Genomic DNA, 12,309 nt, shown 5'->3' on the forward strand with positions numbered 1-12,309 from the left:
AGTGCGGCACACAACAGGCCCAGTGCGGCACACAACAGGCCCACTGCGGCACACAACAGGCCCAGTGCGGCACACAACAGGCCCAGTGCAGGCAAAACGTGGTTTTCCGGTTTTATATGTACGTCCACAATATTTGGTTGGAATAATATTGTGAAAATGATGATAATGCCCTTTTAGTATAAGAACTGTTTGAAAAGACCATCTGATATTTCAGCCTGTTGTGGTGGGATGGAGATTTGGCCTTCCATGGTGACATCACCATGAGGTAAATTAGTTAAAGGGAAAACAATTTCAACTTCAGATTCATCATCTCTAGAACCACCCCAACATCAACTTACGTTTGTATATATATACAGTTGAAGTCGGAAGTTTATATACACCTAGGTAGGAGTCATTAAAACTAGTTTTTCAACCACTCCAAAAATGTCTTGTTAACAAACTATAGGTTTGGCAAATCGATTAGGACATCTACTTGGTTCATGACGCAAGTAATTTATCCAACAATTGTTTACAGACAGATTATTTCACTTATTCACTGATTCACAATTCCAGTGGGTCGGAAGTTTACATACACTAAGTTGACTGTGGCTTTAAACAGCTTGGAACATTCAAGAAAATGATGTCATGACTTTTGATAGGCTAATTGATGTCATTTGAGTTAATTGGAGGTGTACCTGTGGATGTATTTCAAGGCCTACCTTCAAACTCAGTGCTTCTTTGCTTGACATTATGGGAAATCAAAAGAAATCAGCCAAGACCTCAGAAAAAGAAATTGTAGACCTCCACAAGTCTGGTTCATCCTTGAGAGCAATTTCCAAAGGTACCTGAAGGTACCACGCTCATCTGTACAAACAATAGTACGCAAGTATAAACACCATGGGACCACACAGCCGTCATACCTCTCAGAAAGGAGACACATTCTGTCGCCTAGAGATAACCGTACTTTGGTGAGAAAAGTGCAAATCAATCCCAGAACAACAGCAAAGGACCTTGTGAAAATGCTGGAGGAAACAGGTACAAAAGTATCTACAGTGCCTTGCGAAAGTATTCGGCCCCCTTGAACTTTGCGACCTTTTGCCACATTTCAGGCTTCAAACAAAGATATAAAACTGTATTTTTTTGTGAAGAATCAACAACAAGTGGGACACAATCATGAAGTGGAACGACATTTATTGGATATTTCAAACTTTTTTAACAAATCAAAAACTGAAAAATTGGGCGTGCAAAATTATTCAGCCCCTTTACTTTCAGTGCAGCAAACTCTCTCCAGAAGTTTAGTGAGGATCTCTGAATGATCCAATGTTGACCTAAATGACTAATGATGATACATACAATCCACCTGTGTGTAAACAAGTCTCCGTATAAATGCACCTGCACTGTGATAGTCTCAGAGGTCCGTTAAAAGCGCAGAGAGCATCATGAAGAACAAGGAACACACCAGGCAGGTCCGAGATACTGTTGTGAAGAAGTATAAAGCCGGATTTGGATACAAAAATATTTCCCAAGCTTTAAACATCCCAAGGAGCACTGTGCAAGCGATAATATTGAAATGGAAGGAGTATCAGACCACTGCAAATCTACCAAGACCTGGCCGTCCCTCTAAACTTTCAGCTCACACAAGGAGAAGACTGATCAGAGATGCAGCCAAGAGGCCCATGATCACTCTGGATGAACTGCAGAGATCTACAGCTGAGGTGGGAGACTCTGTCCATAGGACAACAATCAGTCGTATATTGCAAAAATCTGGCCTTTATGGAAGAGTGGCAAGAAGAAAGCCATTTCTTAAACATATCCATAAAAAGTGTCATTTAAAGTTTGCCACAAGCCACCTGGTAGACACACCAAACATGTGGAAGAAGGTGCTCTGGTCAGATGAAACCAAAATTGAACTTTTTGGCAACAATGCAAAACGTTATGTTTGGCGTAAAAGCAACACAGCTCATCACCCTGAGCACACATCCCCACTGTCAAACATGGTGGGTGGTGGCAGCATCATGGTTTGGGCCTGCTTTTCTTCAGCAGGGACAGGGAAGATGGTTAAAATTGATGGGAAGATGGATGGAGCCAAATACAGGACCATTCTGGAAAAAACCTGTTGGAGTCTGCAAAAGACCTGAGACTGGGACGGAGATTTGTCTTCCAACAAGACAATGATCCAAAACATAAAGCAAAATCTACAATGGAATGGTTCAAAAATAAACATATCCAGGTGTTAGAATGGCCAAGTCAAAGTCCAGACCTGAATCGAATCGAGAATCTGTGGAAAGAACTGAAAACTGCTGTTCACAAATGCTCTCCATCCAACCTCACTGAGCTCAAGCTGTTTTGCAAGGAGGAATGGGAAAAAAATTCAGTCTCTCGATGTGCAAAACTGATAGAGACATACAGCTGTAATCGCAGCAAAATGTGGCGCTACAAAGTATTAACTTAAGGGGGCTGAATAATTTCGCAAGGCACTGTATATACACAGTAAAATGAGTCCTATATCTACATAACCTGAAAGGCCGCTCAGCAAGGAAGAAGCCACTGCTCCAAAGCCGCCATTAAAAAAGCCAAACTACGGTTTGCAACTGCACATGGGGACAAACATCGTACTTTTTGGAGAAATGTCCTCTGGTCTGATGAAACAAAAATATAACTGTTTGGCATTAATGACCATCATTATGTTTGGAGGAAATAGGGGGAGGCTTGCAAGCCGAAGAACACCATCCCAACCTTGAAGCATGGGGGTGGCAGCATCATGTTGTGGGGGTGCTTTGCTGCAGGAGGGACTGGTGCACTTCACAAAATAGATGGCATCATGGGGCGGGGAAATTATGTGGATATATTGAAGCAACATCTCCAGACATCAGTCAGGAAGTTAAAGCTTGGTCGCAAATGGGTCTTCCAAATGGACAATGACCTCAAGCATACTTCCAAAGTTGTGGCAAAATGCCTTAAGGACAACAAAGGCAAGGTATTGGAGAGGCCACTACAAAGCCATGACCTCAATCTTATAGAAAATATGTGGGTAGAACTGAAAAATTGTGTGCGAGCATGGAGGCTTTCAAACCTGACTCAGTTACACCAGCTCTGTCAGAAGGAATGGGCCAAACTTATTCTGGGAAGCTTGTTGAAGGCTACCTGAAATGTTTGACCCAAGTTAAACAATTTAAAGGAAATGCTACCAAATACTAATTGAGCATATGTAAACTTCTGACCCATTTGGGAATGTAATGAAATAAATAAAAGCTTAAATAAATTCTCTCTACTATTATTCTGACATTTCACATTCTTAAAATAAAGTGGTGATCCTAACTGACCTAAGACAGGGAATTTATACTAGGATTAAATGTCCAACTTAGCCAAATACATTTAAATGAAGGTGTATGTAAACTTCTGACTTCAACTGTATAGTGTGTGTGGCCACACCCATTGCTGACAGGTATATAAAATGAGCGCACAGCCATGCAATCTCCATAGACAAACATTGGTAGTAGAATGGCTTTACTGAAGTGCTCAGTGACTTTCAACATGACACAGTCATAGGATGCCACCTTTCCAACAAGTCAGTTCGTCAAATTTCTGCCCTGCTAGAGCTGCCCTGATCAAGTGTTGTTATTGTGAGGTGGAAACGTCTCATAGCATCAACAGTAGAGCCCGCAAAGTGGCTTTTAACAAATGATGAGACATTGCCTACTAATTGGTTAATGATGTCATTGGAAACACTTAACTTCCTCTCTTTTTTTTAAAATACAAAACATAGAACAGCTCCATGACACATACAGAACCAGTCAAATGTTTGGACACACCTATTCATTCAAGGGTTTTTCTTTATTTTACTATTCTATACATTGTAGAATAATAGTGAAGACATCAAATCTAGGAAATAACACATATGGAATCATGTAGTAACCAAGAAATGTGTTAAAACAAAGCTAAATATAAATGAGATTCTTCAAAGTAGCCACCCTTTGCCTTGATGCCAGCTTGGCATTCTAGCAACCAGCTTCACCTGGAATGGTTTGTTGGCTGCTTTTCCTTCACTCTGCGGTCCAACTCATCCCAAACCATCTCAATTGGGTTGAGGTCGGGTGATTGTGGAGGCCAGGTCATCTGATGCAGCACTCCATCACTCTCCTTCTTGGTCAAATAGCTCTTACTCAGCCTGAGGTGTGTTGGGTCATTGTCCTGTTGAAAAACAATGATTGTCTCACTAAGCGCAAACCAGATGGAATGGCTCATCGCTGCAGAATGCTGTGGTTGCCATGCTGGTTAAGTGTGCCTTAGTGTGACAGTGTCACCAGAAAAGCACCCCTCACCTCCTCCTCCATGCTTCACAATGGGAACCACACATGCAGAGATCATCTGTTCACCTACTCTGCGTCTCACAAAGAGAAGGAGGTTAAAACCAAAAATCTCAAATTTGGACTAATCAGACCAAAGACAGATTTCCACCGGTCTAACGTCTATTGCTGGTGTTTCTTGGCCCAAGCAAGTCTCTTCTTATTATTGGTGTCCTTTAGTAATGGTTTCTTTGCAGCAATTCAACCATGAAGGCCATATTCACGCAATCTCCTCTGAACAGTTGATGTTGAGATGTGTCTGTTACTTGAATTCTGTGAAGCATTTATTTGGGCTGCAATTTCTGAGGCTGGTAACTCGAATGAACTTATCCTCTGCAGCAGAGATAACTCTGGGTATTCCTTTCCTGTGGCGGTCTTCATGAGAGCCAGTTTCATCATAGCTGTTGATGGTTTTTGCGACTGCACTTGAAGATACTTACAAAGTTCTTGACATTTTCTGGATTGACTGACCTTCATGTCTTAAAGTAATGATGGACTGTCATTTCTCTCTGCTTATTTGAGCTGTTGTTGCCATAATATGGACTTGGTCTTTTACCAAATAGGGCTATCTTCTGTATACCACCCCTACCTTGTCACAACACATCTGATTGGCTCAAACCCATTAAGAAGGAAAGAAATTCCACAAATGAACTTTTAACAAGGCACACCTGTTAATTGAAATCCATTCCAGGTGACTACCTCATGAAGCTGGTTGAGAGAATGCCAAGAGTGTACAAAGCTGTCATCAAGGCAAAGAGTGGCTACTTTGAAGAATCTAAAATGTAAAATATATTTTAATTTCTTTAACACTTATTTGGTTACTACATGATTCCATGTGTGTTATTTCCTAGTTTCTCTCTTCACTATTATTCTACAATGTAGAAAATAGTACAAATAAAGAAAAACTCTTGAATGAGTAGGTGTATCCAAACTTTTGAATGATCCTGTATGTTGATGTTGGGGTGATGCTAGAGGTGATGAATATGTAGTTGAAAAAAATAGAAATGTCCCTTTAGTTAATAACAAAGAGAGTTAAAGTGTCCATTGTCCCCTCCCCATTCAGATCACTCCAAGACAGTCCTAGCTAAATTATTGCCTGAGAAATTGCTATTTGCAAAGAAGCTATTTTTTGTTTCTTTTTGACCATTTTAATTAAAAACAATCATAATAAGGTACTTAACTGTTGGAGATAAAAAACAGCTGCATGGGACCTTTAAACATTTCAGTTCCGGTACCTAATGAACACCACCCACACTTCTGCAACAAAACACCAGTCTCCCTATCAGCTGGTAAAGAATGAACAAAGACTATGAATGGCTTATACCATGTGGAGATGAAGCAACATTGTTTACATATCAACCCAAGAGACAATGTAGCCTATGTTAACAAACAAAATGTAGGTCAAGGTACGCAATTTGTTGACTGTGACACGTGCTGTTGAGTTTGGTCTGACGTCCTTATTATTTGGTGGGGATGGGGCAAGGGGGGGGGGGGGGGTTCGGCTTGAAAACAACAAGTATGTCTGCTTGCATAAGCAAAATGGGTGTGTATATGCGAGTAGTACACATGAGTATATGCACGTTGGTGTGTGTGTGGAGTTTGAACGCCCCCGCAGTATGTGGCTGGGTGAAGAGGAGGAAGTGATGTTCTGACAATACGAACTCTCTGTGGTTGACAACACACACACACACATTTGTTTTACTATCCTTGTGGGGACCAAACAATTGATTCCCATTCAAAATCCTAACCTGAATTCTACCCCTAAAATATACTTTTTCCTTGTGGGGACTGGAAAAATGTCCACATGTGTGTGATTATTCCTTGTTTTACCATTTGATTGTTTTATTTCACCTTCATTTAACCAGGTAGGCTAGTTGAGAACACCTTCATTTAACCAGGTAGGCTAGTTGAGAACACCTTCATTTAACCAGGTAGGCTAGTTGAGAACACCTTCATTTAACCAGGTAGGCTAGTTGAGAACACCTTCATTTAACCAGGTAGGCTAGTTGAGAACACCTTCATTTAACCAGGTAGGCTAGTTGAGAACACCTTCATTTAACCAGGTAGGCTAGTTGAGAACACCTTCATTTAACCAGGTAGGCTAGTTGAGAACACCTTCATTTAACCAGGTAGGCTAGTTGAGAACACCTTCATTTAACCAGGTAGGCTAGTTGAGAACACCTTCATTTAACCAGGTAGGCTAGTTGAGAACACCTTCATTTAACCAGGTAGGCTAGTTGAGTACACCTTCATTTAACCAGGTAGGCTAGTTGAGAACACCTTCATTTAACCAGGTAGGCTAGTTGAGAACACCTTCATTTAACCAGGTAGGCTAGTTGAGAACACCTTCATTTAACCAGGTAGGCTAGTTGAGAACACCTTCATTTAACCAGGTAGGCTAGTTGAGAACACCTTCATTTAACCAGGTAGGCTAGTTGAGTACACCTTCATTTAACCAGGTAGGCTAGTTGAGAACACCTTCATTTAACCAGGTAGGCTAGTTGAGTACACCTTCATTTAACCAGGTAGGCTAGTTGAGTACACCTTCATTTAACCAGGTAGGCTAGTTGAGAACACCTTCATTTAACCAGGTAGGCTAGTTGAGAACACCTTCATTTAACCAGGTAGGCTAGTTGAGAACACCTTCATTTAACCAGGTAGGCTAGTTGAGAACACCTTCATTTAACCAGGTAGGCTAGTTGAGAACACCTTCATTTAACCAGGTAGGCTAGTTGAGAACACCTTCATTTAACCAGGTAGGCTAGTTGAGAACACCTTCATTTAACCAGGTAGGCTAGTTGAGAACACCTTCATTTAACCAGGTAGGCTAGTTGAGAACACCTTCATTTAACCAGGTAGGCTAGTTGAGAACACCTTCATTTAACCAGGTAGGCTAGTTGAGAACACCTTCATTTAACCAGGTAGGCTAGTTGAGAACACCTTCATTTAACCAGGTAGGCTAGTTGAGAACACCTTCATTTAACCAGGTAGGCTAGTTGAGAACACCTTCATTTAACCAGGTAGGCTAGTTGAGAACACCTTCATTTAACCAGGTAGGCTAGTTGAGAACACCTTCATTTAACCAGGTAGGCTAGTTGAGAACACCTTCATTTAACCAGGTAGGCTAGTTGAGAACACCTTCATTTAACCAGGTAGGCTAGTTGAGAACACCTTCATTTAACCAGGTAGGCTAGTTGAGAACACCTTCATTTAACCAGGTAGGCTAGTTGAGAACACCTTCATTTAACCAGGTAGGCTAGTTGAGAACACCTTCATTTAACCAGGTAGGCTAGTTGAGAACACCTTCATTTAACCAGGTAGGCTAGTTGAGAACACCTTCATTTAACCAGGTAGGCTAGTTGAGAACACCTTCATTTAACCAGGTAGGCTAGTTGAGAACACCTTCATTTAACCAGGTAGGCTAGTTGAGAACACCTTCATTTAACCAGGTAGGCTAGTTGAGAACACCTTCATTTAACCAGGTAGGCTAGTTGAGAACACCTTCATTTAACCAGGTAGGCTAGTTGAGAACACCTTCATTTAACCAGGTAGGCTAGTTGAGTACACCTTCATTTAACCAGGTAGGCTAGTTGAGAACACCTTCATTTAACCAGGTAGGCTAGTTGAGAACACCTTCATTTAATCAGGTAGGCTAGTTGAGAACACCTTCATTTAACCAGGTAGGCTAGTTGAGAACACCTTTATTTAACCAGGTAGGCTAGTTGAGAACACCTTCATTTAACCAGGTAGGCTTGTTGAGAACACCTTCATTTAACCAGGTAGGCTAGTTGAGAACAAGTTCTCATTTACAACTGCGACCTGGCCAAGATAAAGCATAGCAACTCTAACCACTAGGCTACCCTGGGGCGGCAGGGTTGGACTAGTAACCGGAAGGTTGCGAGTTCAAACCCCCGAGCTGACAAGGTACAAATCTCTCGTTCTGCCCCTGAACAGGCAGTTAACCCACTGTTCCTAGGCCGTCATTGAAAATAAGAATTTGTTCTTAACTGACTTGCCTGGTTAAATAAAGGTAAAATAAAATAAACATACAACAACACAGTTACACATGGAATAAACAAAACATAGTCAATAATACAGTAGAACAAAAGAAAAGTCTATATACAGTGAATGTAATTGAGGAAAGATAAGAGAGTTAAGGCAATAAATAGGCCATGGTGACGAAGTAATTACAATATAGCAATTGAACAATGGAATGGTAGATGTGCAAGTAGAGAAACTGGGGTGCAAAGGAGCAAGATAAATAAATACATAAATACATTTGTTTAAAAAAAGTGCATAAGCTCTACTTGTTTAACAAAAAGTGCATAAGCTCTACTTGTTTAAAAAAGTGCATAAGCTCTACTTGTTTAAAAAAAAGTGCATAAGCTCTACTTGTTTAAAAAAAGTGCATAAGCTCTACTTGTTTAACAAAAAGTGCATAAGCTCTACTTGTTTAAAAAAAGCGCATAAGCTCTACTTGTTTTTAAAAAGGCGCATAAGCTCTACTTGTTTTTAAAAAAGCGCATAAGCTCTACTTGTTTTAAAAAAGTGCATAAGCTCTACTTGTTTAACAAAAGTGCATAAGCTCTACTTGTTTAACAAAAAGTGCATAAGCTCTACTTGTTTTTAAAAAAGCGCATAAGCTCTAATTGTTTTTAAAAAAGCGCATAAGCTCTACTTGTTAAAAAAAAGCATAAGCTCTAGTAAAAAAAAAAAAGCTCTAGTAAAAAAAAAAAGAGCATAAGCTCTAGTTGTTTTTGAGTTCAGATTTACTCAAGCGGCTTAGGCCTATAAAGCAGCATAGGCATAGCATATAGGGCCAGTGTTTTTATTTAGTAAATATACTATTATGTTTTCATTCACAGTGCAGACCGAACACCTCTACCATAAAAACACAAATGATGTTCCACCCTTGTGATGGGCCCCTCATAGCAGGTAACCCACTCACACTGTAAACAGGAGAGCTGTGAGTGTGGAAACCACAGTACTACACTGTCTTCCTTCGCCTGATGCATGCGCACACAGAGAGAGAGGATAAACAAGACAGGGTGCTTACACACACACACAGAGAGAGAGAGAGAGAGAGAGAGAGAGAGAGAGAGAGAGAGAGAGAGAGAGGATAAACAAGACAGGGTGCTTACAGACACACACAGAGAGAAAGGATAAACAAGACAGGTTGCTTACAGACACACACAGAGAGAGAGGAAAAACAAGACAGGGTGCTTACACACACACACAGAGTGCTTACAGACACACACACACAGAGAGAGAGAGAGGATAAACAAGACAGGGTGCTGAGAGAGAGAGAGAGAATAAACAAGACAGGGTGCTGAGAGAGAGAGAGAGAATAAACAAGACAGGGTGCTGAGAGAGAGAGAGAGAATAAACAAGACAGGGTGCTGAGAGAGAGAGAGAGAGAGAGAGAGAGAGAGAGAGAGAGAGAGAGAGAGAGAGAGAGAGAGAGAGAGAGAGAGACAGAGACAGAGACAGAGAGAGAGAGAGAGAAGAGAGAGATGGGTAAGGGAAGAGAGAGAGAGAGAGAGAGAGAGAGAGAGAGAGAGAGAGAGAGAGAGAGAGAGAGAGAGAACGAGATGAGTAGAGGGAAGAGAGAGAGAGGAACGAGATGGGTTAGGGAAGAGAGAGAGAGAGAACGAGATGGGTTAAGGGAAGAGAGAGAGAGAGAGGAACGAGATGGGTAAGGGAAGAGAGAGAGAGAGAGGAACGAGATGGGTAAGGGAAGAGAGAGAGAGAGAGAGAGAGAGAGAGAGAGAGAGAGAGAGAGAGAGAGAGAGAGAGAGAGAGAGAGAGAGAGAGAGAGAGAGAGAGAGAGAGAGAGAGAGAGAGAGAGAGAAACGAGATGGGTAAGGGAAGAGAGGGAGTGAGAGAGAGAGGAATGAGATGGGTTAAGAGAGAGAGAGGGTAAACAAGACAGGGTGCTTACACACACAGAGAGAGACACAGAGAGAGAGGGTAAACAAGACAGGGTGCTTACACACACACAGAGAGAGAGAGGGTAAACAAGACAGGGTGCTTACACACACAGAGAGAGACACAGAGAGAGAGGGTAAACAAGACAGGGTGCTTACACACACACAGAGAGAGAGAGGGTAAACAAGACAGGGTGCTTACACACACAGAGAGAGACACAGAGAGAGAGGGTAAACAAGACAGGGTGCTTACACACACACAGAGAGAGAGAGGGTAAACAAGACAGGGTGCTTACACACACACAGAGAGAGAGAGGGTAAACAAGACAGGGTGCTTACACACAGAGAGAGAGGATAAACAAGACACGGTGCTTACACACACAGAGAGAGACACAGAGAGAGAGGGTAAACAAGACAGGGTGCTTACACACACACAGAGAGAGAGAGGGTAAACAAGACAGGGTGCTTACACACACAGAGAGAGACACAGAGAGAGAGGGTAAACAAGACAGGGTGCTTACACACACACAGAGAGAGAGGGTAAACAAGACAGGGTGCTTACACACACACAGAGAGAGAGGATAAACAAGACAGGGTGCACCCACATGTAGATACTGTCCCTCCCTCTCACTGAAAAGCCCCCCCCCCACACACACACACACACACAGCGAAATAATGAAAACATTTGACAAGTTCATAACCTACACAGAACTGAAAAATGAGCATTTAGAATGCAGGATTAAACATGTTAGTCATGTATTTCCAGTCAGTTTCCAACCAGGAGAACAACTACTTCTCCTAAGTGTTCAGATGTTACTTTCCTATCATCTTGTTTAGAGTGCATTTCATCATTCCATATTGATGCCACTTTCCATGCCTTTTATTTAGATCAGGTGTTAGGAATGTGTCAACTAAACAGGACATTTGATTCAATAAATCTTTTTAAATGTTTGTTCATCAACTGTGTGAGTTCATTTCTGTTATCATATTTCCCAGCATGTTTTGCTGCAGGTAGATTTTTACAATAGTTTGTTTTTCATATCTATGTTTCCTCATGCACATTGAAATCAACCAATGTTATACTATACAAAGATAAATAACTTACATTGTTCAAAACCTGAACGCCTTGTACTGAATAATTGTGCTCGTGTTTAAAAAGTGTTTCAGTGAATACAAATATTTACAATCTAAACACTGACACATTTTCACTGAAATTCTAAACGCCTCGATGTGTTTAGAAAGTGTTCCAGAAAAGTGTTTAGTTCAGATCCTAAACACTTGGTTTTACAGTGTACACATACAACACATAGACAAATCCACACACGGTTGCACACAGCTACAAAACAGAGCTGAGGTATTGAGATGGTTAAGCGAGTGGTAACCATGGTGATGCAGTGTCGCTAAGAGAAACTAGAACTAGTGGTGTAAACAGGCTTTCAAAGGAACATCCTTTCAGCAGACCAGAGCCAAATCACACTAAGGGTTTAGGGCAATGTGTGTGTTTGACACGTATACAAAAGACTTTCTGAGGGACTGCAACAAAAATAGTCAAAACTGAAGTGGGAGTTTCATATTGACCACGGTGTGTGTACGTATGTGTGTGTCTCTCTCCCCCTACCTCTGGGCTGTGGGGGGCAGCAGCGGCTGAGCTGGAAGCGGAGGTTGTCAGTACGGAGGTTCTGTCCAGACAGGTGGTCTAGCAGCTCTCTGAGAGATGACCTGTAGGTCTCTGTCCCGTACAGACGAAAACCCTCTGAACCCACCTCGATCTGGAAGTTCTTATACTGACGCACCTGTCTCGACTCACACAGATCCAACTGAAGGAAAGGAGGTGGAGATAGAGGGAGAGACATAGGGAGAGGTGAGTGGTCAGTTTGGGGGAATCAAAAGAGAGGAGAAGAAAAGGAGGTGGAGATAGAGGGAGAGACATAGGGAGAGGTGAGTGGTCAGTTTGGGGAATCAAAAGAGAGGAGAAGAAAAGGAGGTGGAGATAGAGGGAGAGACATAGGGAGAGGTGAGTGGTCAGTTTGGGCGAATCAAAAGAGAGGAGAAGAAAA

At 41.7% G+C, this 12,309-nt stretch overlaps 1 protein-coding gene across 2 annotated transcripts in view; it reads right to left on the bottom strand.

Moving 5' to 3' along the window:
• The window catches only part of jak1 (Janus kinase 1), a 75,215-nt gene that overhangs the window by 35,347 nt on the left and 27,559 nt on the right, over positions 1-12,309 (bottom strand). For both annotated transcript variants that reach the window (XM_046300220.1, XM_046300221.1), the window contains one exon: positions 11,871-12,069. In XM_046300220.1, coding sequence (XP_046156176.1) covers positions 11,871-12,069 — 199 coding nt within the window. The remainder of the gene's footprint in view (positions 1-11,870; positions 12,070-12,309) is intronic.

The sequence above is a fragment of the Oncorhynchus gorbuscha genome, linkage group LG15 (assembly GCF_021184085.1).
Source record: "Oncorhynchus gorbuscha isolate QuinsamMale2020 ecotype Even-year linkage group LG15, OgorEven_v1.0, whole genome shotgun sequence".
NCBI lineage: Eukaryota > Metazoa > Chordata > Actinopteri > Salmoniformes > Salmonidae > Oncorhynchus > Oncorhynchus gorbuscha.